An 8,196-nucleotide genomic window follows, 5' to 3' on the forward strand; every position below is an offset into this window, starting at 1 on the left:
GGCTAATGGGATCACGTGAAATTCAAGTTTTATACAAGAAAAGAAAGGTGAAATATGAATATCGAATAAACATAGTACTTTTGATTAAATAAGTAAAACGTGTGGAAATGTGATAAAAATATGCAAGAAAAGTATAAAACAATTTAAGAAAGAAATACCGTGCTGTTGTACATACATATAAACAACCCTGAAAAAAAATGTGAAAACAATAAGCTACAGTAACATGACAAACGAGTACAATAAATGTGAAACTTCCGAAATGCATGAGTAAATAAAAAAGCCCATTCACATCGGTGCTGTACTTTTATAGCTGACCTTGTAGAGTCTTTTCAATATTTTAATATTCAATATTTTAATATTAGATAGCTCCTATGCGTAGATTTAGCATCGTTTGGTTTATATAAATGTACCTTATGTAACTGTTTAACCACTGTGTTTTTAAATTCAAACATATTTACTTAAGCGTTTCAAAACATGTTGGCTGATCTGGGAGCGTATATCCCCTCGCGTTAGTGACATGTACATAGCATTTTATTAAAACACAGATCCCAGATCAGTGCGTGTACTGTTGGCCCACATTTACAACGCGCGGCCACATGAGGCGCTCGTGCACGCCTCCTTGTTTGTATCTGATTCTGCGACTGTGCAGATGACGCAGTGAGGTTCAATGTGTAAAGATGGCTCCTTTTCCGGACGAGGTGGATGTTTTTACTGGCCCACATTGGCGAATGAAGCAGTTGGTGGGCTTATACTGCGAAAAGGTGTGTATAACTAAAAGTCGGTTGTTAATGTGCACTTTTAGGAGAAAAATATGATAGCGTATGGCCAACGGACGAGGGGACGCCAGCTAGCACGCTGGCTAGCTTGTGTTTGTAGCACTCAGGATCGACTAGCTAACGTTATGTCGAAGCAGATTAACTATCTGACGATTGTCTCACGACTACATTAGGACCGTATTGCTAGCAATGTGTTGTGACTTATGAACGTGAAGTTAGCGTTACATGGAGGTGTTTGCTTATCCGTTACTTTGAAGCATGTCTTGGGTTGCTCTCAAGAACACATCGTCGAGTAGTGCTTGCTAACTGGTTTGGCTAACGTTAGCTTAACGTTAACTAACTTAGTTAGCTAACTTACACGGTACATTATGTAACATCACAGTGCAATTTCTAATACACAAATTCCGCAAAACATTGATAAAACATTTTTAAACTAGCATAATGCACCGTGGGTGTGCCCACGTAAACTAGCGTTACGTATACTGTACTGCTGTCATGTGCTCTTTTTTATATATATATAAATAAAAGGATCTAATGGTAGTAGTCAGTAGTAGTAGTGTTAATGATTTTATTATTGCATTGATGTCAGTATAACACAGACGACGTAACATTTGATAACAGTTGAGTTATTCTTTGTTTTTGTTTTCACAGCTGTCAAAAACCAACTTCTCCAACAACAATGATTTCCGCTCATTTCTCCAGTCGCTGTGCGCCACCTTCAAGGAGTTCAAGATGCATGAGCAAATTGAGAATGAGTACATCATCAGCCTGTTACAACAGCGCTGCTGCACTGTGTACAATGTGCACTCTGACAACAAACTCTCAGAGATGTTGTCCCTTTTTGAAAAAGGGTTGCACAACGTTAAGGTAAATATGCATAGATGCTTTACAGAATATTATATTATCCTGCCATGACCCTAATTTGCACCTTGTTTGCACCTAGGCTTTAATTTAAAGAAAAACATACATGAGTTCTGCAGCGCTCAGCTGATAGTTGATGCTCAATGGTTGGGTTACACTCTGTCATTAAAGTAACTGTTATGTTAGCCACACAAAGATTGCAGTACCACCAACAACAATACAATTATTTTTCATACACAAGTTAAATGCAAATATGGGACATTAATCTGTACATTTTAAAATGTATATAATTTAAAATTCCTTTTTATATTTACAAATTGTAGCATCCTTTTTCCTATAAAACTGGTGCATTGTATGAGGTTACAACTTGAGAATTTATTAATGAGGAAAAGGCAGGGCAATGCAGAAAGACGTGTGCTGAATTGTATGATAAAGGCAGGGGCCTTTTGTGATCTGCTTAACAAGAGAGGAGTTATTGTTCTCTCTCCCAAGCCATTGGCAAACCAAAATACTGGGTTTTCCAGAATGATGCAATTGTGTAAATCTTAACTTCCGCTTTGCCCCAGTCAGTTTCTAAACCAGAAAGGAACATTTTGTTGGTTTGGCTTGAGACCACAAACTCTGTCCTATGGGAAATATGTTTTCCCTGAGATAAACAATACTGTGCTGAGATTTACTTAATTTGTTTTTCTTATTTGTTCAATAGACTGTTAAATACCAGATCTGAGGAGGTTATAAATTGTAGTTGCAATGTCTAATAATGTAGCGGGTTTTATAAGCAGCTAGATGTTGTAGATGGGTTTGTAAAGTCTAAACTGCAATGCTTTTTTAAGACCTCCCACAAATGAATACTTGTTATTTGTTTTTAGAGTGAATATGAGCAGCTCAACTATGCCCAGCAGCTGAAGGAGAGACTAGAAGCTTTCACACAAGACTTTCTGCCCCACATGAAGGAAGAAGAAGAGGTAAAAGATGTTAACCTTTAATTTCATTGTTGATAATATCTTTGAATTAATTGATTCTACAAAGAATGGGTAAGACTAAATTGTGTTACATAAAAACAAAGGCAGAAGAACATAAAAAATAAACCCAAGGAAACATTTTGTGAATTTCCCTGTTGCAAGCTGTTAATAAATTAAGGAGAGTTGTTGCAGGTGTTTCAGCCTATGCTTATGCAGTACTTCACCTACGAGGAGCTCAAGGACATCAAGAAGCAGGTGATAGCACAACACTGCAGCCAGCACCAATGGGACTGTGCCGCCGAGGTGCTGAAGGGCTTCAGTTTGTGGAGCCAGGCAGAGGAGCTGCAAAAGGCCTTTAAATATGCCGACCACGAGAAGACAGATTATGGTTAGTGAATGTAGTCCTAAATGTTAAACTACTTTAAAAAATAAATAAAAATTTAGCCATTGTTAATCAAAGTTGATTGAATAACAATACAAAATATTTGAAGCCCAGAGGTATTTTTAACACTTACGTATGATAAGCGCTTTTTTTTTTTTTACAGCAGACATTTTGACTTGTCATTGAAAAGCACAAAAAAGTGTAACCAATAAAATAAAACAATGGCTCTGCCCCATTTATGTTTCCCAGTGAGCTGTGGCAGCGAGCCACCATGTACAATAGCAGAAACTTGAAACCGAGGCAGCTACATGGAATTCAGCCATTTTTAATTTTAAATGTCAAAATGCTTTCTGCCAAAAAGTCTAATGTCCAAGGGATGCCATTTTTAACAATTTAAGTTTTCTTAAAAGGATACATTGGCATTTGTAAAAGGTGCGTTTCATTCAATTTTGGTATTTTGAGTTGGTTACAAGCAAACTGTATTGTTCTCTTCCTCAGAACTGGAAAAGAACAGGAATTCTTCAACCCACATCTCCCAGCTTCCTACCGAAATTATGCTGAGGCTCTTCCACTATTTGGACCCTGAAGATCTGTGTCGCTGTAGTCAGGTGTGCAGCTCCTGGTCAGAGCTGGCTAAGACTGGCTCTCTGTGGAGGCACCTCTACCCGGTGCGCTGGGCCAGAGGTAGGCTGCTGATTAGAACTCGTGATTAACTAAAAGGAACAAAATATTGTTAACGAAGCCTAATTTTCCCTGCAAAATATATAATATTAATATAGTAATAAATCATATAAAAACATACAGAAATACTTGTATTACTACAAGTATGTAGTAGTGGGGGACTGCTGAGAATTGTTTTTCTCTCTAATGTAGGTGATTATTATAGTGGCCCCCCTGGGGATCTGGACCAGGAGCCAGATGATGAGTGGGTGAAGAGTCGGCAGAATGAGGGGCAGGCCTATCAGAAATGGGATGAGGATGCTGATGTTGATGAGTCTGGTAAGCTACATTCAAATGTATAATTGGGAATGTGCTATTGCTAGTTTCAAAACCCTTTAACCTGCCTTTGGCGAGGACGGGATAATGGACAACTACTTAGAGTTTAGGCAAGAAAAGTTTTGTGTATATAGTATACACATGAAATAATTAGGCTGTTAAAACCACCTCATGTCTCATGTTCTCAGAAGCCAATTCTCCACCTTTAAACATGACTGAGCCTCTGACATGGAAGATTACTGTGACAGAAGGTGACTTTCACAAGCATGTTTAAGGCTTAAGCATGGAATGACTACGAAATAAAAACAGACAAAAAGTTCATGAAAATTTGTGTGTGACAAATACTGTATATGTCAATTTATCAAACTAATGTATGCTTTTTTAAAATCATACATGAAAATGTACATAAAAAAATTGTTGCATCGATAATCGGATTTGAATCGAATCGTGAGGTACCCAGAGGTTCCCAACCCTAGTTAAAATGAGTTCTGTATTTAAACTTAGTTAAAATAGTTAATTGCATCATCTATGCTCTTGTTCATTGTCTTTTTAGATGTGTCGGACCACACACAGGGCTCCCTGGCAATTAACACCGCTCAGCGAGAGAAGAGGCTCCTGCATGGGATTATCCAGAACCTCCTGCCATCTGTGGGCCCGTCTGTCAAGTCCATTGTTTTGGCGTACAGTTCGACAGTCTCTAGTAAAATGGTATGCAGCACACAATCTTTACTTTGACACTGTAAATGCACAATGCCTGATTAGGAAGATTTTGCCGAGTCTGAACTGTCACTTTTATCCTCTTTTTCAGGTGCGCCAGATCCTCAGTTTCTGCCCCAATATTACTCATCTGGACCTGACCCAGACTAATGTTACAGATAGTGCATTTGATAGGTAAATATTAAAAGTCGTAACTAAAATAACTATTACCCAGGACTAACCCTGGTCAGTTCTTTTTTTATGTACGGGAAGCTCCGCATTTATCCCCATGTTCTTGCTATCCCCCCCCCTCTTTCAGCTGGTCGTCTCTTGGGGCTTGTCTCTCTCTGGAGCACCTGGATTTGTCGGGGTGTGAAAAGATTACTGATCACACCATGAAGAAACTGTCAGTTGGGCTGGGTGACCTCACATCCTCCACCTGCTTTGACAAACGTTCGGACCGACGGGCCAAGCTTCTTAAAAGTTCTTCAATACCCATCACTCTGGTGGAAGAAAGGAACCTCTATCCGGTGGGACGAAAGCGGCAGGCCGTCATTTTCAAGCCGGGGACTGGCCGTTGGGGTGCTGCTTGCACCCCCACGCAAGTGTGGGTCTTGGACCCCTCAGACCTTGCTGATATTGAAGACGCTGCAGATTGGAGCCGCCACGCTGGGGTCTCTCTTCCTGAAGCAGAAAGCCTTGTAGAGACACAGCTTGCGGGAAGCCCATGCTGTTGCAGGAGGAGCAGGAGGCGCGGGCACAGGACTGGCTCACATGCCTCTTATTTGCATCAGCAGTATGCAATGTCTGGGGAAATGTTTTGTGGCCACTCCACCTGCTGCACGACTAGTGACATGGCCCTCAGGACTTTTACTGGGCCTCAGTGCGAGTCAGGCACCACCAGAAGCAGCACTGCAGAGTTTCGGACTAAATGCTCCTCATTTGGGGGCCTGCAGTGCCTGGGGCGTCAAAACAGGACTGAACAGTCAGGGGCAAAACGCTCACTGAGGTTTCTCAGCCTTTCTGGATGTTATCAAGTCACAGATTTGGGCTTAAGGTAAAAATAATGCAGTGCTGTTTTTCAACAAACACACTCCCTATAACTTGAAATGGCATTTCATAGTGCTAATCTGGGTTTACATGGCATTACGGGAGAGGTTAGTATCTTTACAAATAGATGTAAAACAGTGAGATGCATGATGTCATCTTTGATCAGCTGTAAATTATCACGTTTGGCATATTTCAGTTTCAGAACATTTAGTGGTAAGTGGCAGGCATAGTTATTTTCAGTGCTAGTTGAACACCCAAGGTGGTGTAATAACTTGTGTGCTGTCCTTTGTACAAGCACTTTATCACTTATCTTGGCAAACCCCTCCCACCTGGCACCTTTCTCACGTACACAGTTTAGGAGAGATAAGGTATGAGTGTTTAGTCACATAAATAAAATGGAAAGTAGAAATGCAGGTGTGCTCTGCCCATCAAGTTAGGTTTCCATCAGTTAAAAATTACTTATTAAAGAATGGTGTTGTGCATTCAAATTTCTATTGGTTAAGATTGGATTATCTGTGTTGCTGTACCTGTATAATGAGGTTGCATTCTGTGTTTCAGGGCTGTGTCGCAGCGTGGAGGGCTTCCTTTCCTGGAGCATCTCAACCTGTCTGGCTGCCTCCTCATCACAGAGGTGGGGCTGCAGGAGCTGGTGTCAGCCTGTCCTTCCCTCAATGATGAGCACTTCTATTACTGCGACAACATCAATGGTAACACTCACAAGGGAAACTGTTAGAGATCCCATTTTCCTCTGAAACACAAACTGTACATACTATTAATGTGTTTTAAAAACAGGTTGTTATATAACTGTATGTTAATATGTCATGGTGAATGTTAAAGATTTTGTGAGCAGATCTATTCCAACTGGAACAAAGCTTACTAACCCCACCTGCATAGCATGTGTCCTATTGTAAGTAACAGATGCTACTGAGGTGGAAGGTAAGTAGGCATTACAGTAGCCAGTATGATGCCGTTAGTATTCTCTTCATTAAATTGAAATATAATGATTCGGTTTTTTTAAGTATTGGTGTGTGTAAGGGCTTTAAGTTTTTTCATTTGTCTCATGGCATGTAGTGCAGTAGGTCACCACTGTGTGGCGTTTCTCTCCAGGTCCTCACGCAGACACGGCCAGCGGCTGCCAGAACCTGCAGTGTGGCTTCAGGGCCTGCTGTCGCTCTGGAGAGTGATCCCACCAAGCAACACCTTTTGTAAAATGTCACATCTTCTTTTTATTGCACTTTATCCTGGGAATACCAGTTGCTGTGTTTTGTGTCACTTCAAAATGTTTCTGGACGAAACTAAGTTTGCTCCTGTTATTTCCGTTTCCAACTATATTAAATGGAAATATTCCCTTAGAAAATAAAAAGGGGTGATAATGGCTTTGTGTATGAAAATGTACATTCTGTTTTGGTTTAAAAATAAAATAACTAGAGAGGTGTAAACACCAAGGCACCAAACATGTTTCTTTTATCACTATAACTATACTGATTTATGTAAGTCTTCTCCCCCCAATTGTTTTAGTTGACCTATTTATAAACTTGTTTATAAATTATTTATAATATATAAACAAGCTGTCATTTGTTGGAGAGGATGTGTACAATTGATCAGGAGTGAATTTATTGCAGCTCCCATTAGAATGAAGCGGTCATTTTGTTGACGGTTACAGGTCAGAATGTGGGTTTTCTGTTAATGTTGTCACAGTAGCCATTGAATTACACCAGACATAGGACACCAGTATAGGATGTACAGAGATAGGAATTGGTACATGATATTGCAGTGTAGTGGGAAAAATTTTGTTCCACGTACCAGATGTTCAATCACCCAAAAAAATGTTTCTTTATGCACTCCAAATGTTGTGGGAACAAATGGACCAATGTTCATATAAGAGGGATTTTTAGAGAATCTGAAAGGGGATTAGGAATATTACCATAGGCTGGCAGAAGTCTATGTTCTGTTTTCAGTAGATTGTACTTCATTTTTAATCGTTTTCCCCTCAAAGTCCTGTGTGAGGAGTTCTACTGAAAATGTTCAATTCATAAACGGAATAATAAAAGGTATCTTGGGGTTAAAAGCTCTGTTGGTCATTTTAATTTTGTGAACTCAAAGTAAAAATTGAAATGCTTGCAAGTGGGATATTTTAAGATCAACATAGTAAATTAAACGATAGGAAACCTGTATACTGAGCTACCAGTTAGTGACATTTGTACAATCTAATGCAATCCAACAGCCCTGCAATAAATATTTTTGTGAAGTATTTGATCCTATTATTGTTGGTGTTGATTTTTAACTATTGCTTTAGGCTGCTTAAAGCAGGTGCAGTGTAACCCATTTCTATAAATTTGTACTGTTCCGCTGTCGCGTTTACGTCAACATAGATTAATAAGATTTGTTGGAAACACAAGCTATAGCCTCAGAAATGGCTATTCTCAAGAGTCAAAAACAACTGAATGTTATTTGACGCCCCCTATTGCGTCCC

General features: G+C 39.7%; 1 protein-coding gene across 1 annotated transcript; it reads left to right on the forward strand.

The window, feature by feature from the left end:
* Nucleotides 1–677: 677 nt before the first annotated feature.
* Nucleotides 678–7,979, forward strand: fbxl5 (F-box and leucine-rich repeat protein 5). The gene is made up of 11 exons (XM_032525041.1): nucleotides 678–761; nucleotides 1,428–1,643; nucleotides 2,507–2,602; nucleotides 2,792–2,987; nucleotides 3,480–3,665; nucleotides 3,855–3,980; nucleotides 4,531–4,685; nucleotides 4,786–4,868; nucleotides 4,993–5,730; nucleotides 6,282–6,430; nucleotides 6,831–7,979. The coding sequence occupies exons 1-11, from the start codon at nucleotides 678–680 to the stop codon at nucleotides 6,905–6,907; spliced, it is 2,106 nt and encodes a 701-aa protein (XP_032380932.1). The 3' UTR covers nucleotides 6,908–7,979.
* Nucleotides 7,980–8,196: the final 217 nt, after the last annotated feature.

Source organism: Etheostoma spectabile, chromosome 9 (genome assembly GCF_008692095.1).
Source record: "Etheostoma spectabile isolate EspeVRDwgs_2016 chromosome 9, UIUC_Espe_1.0, whole genome shotgun sequence".
NCBI classification, from domain to species: domain Eukaryota; kingdom Metazoa; phylum Chordata; class Actinopteri; order Perciformes; family Percidae; genus Etheostoma; species Etheostoma spectabile.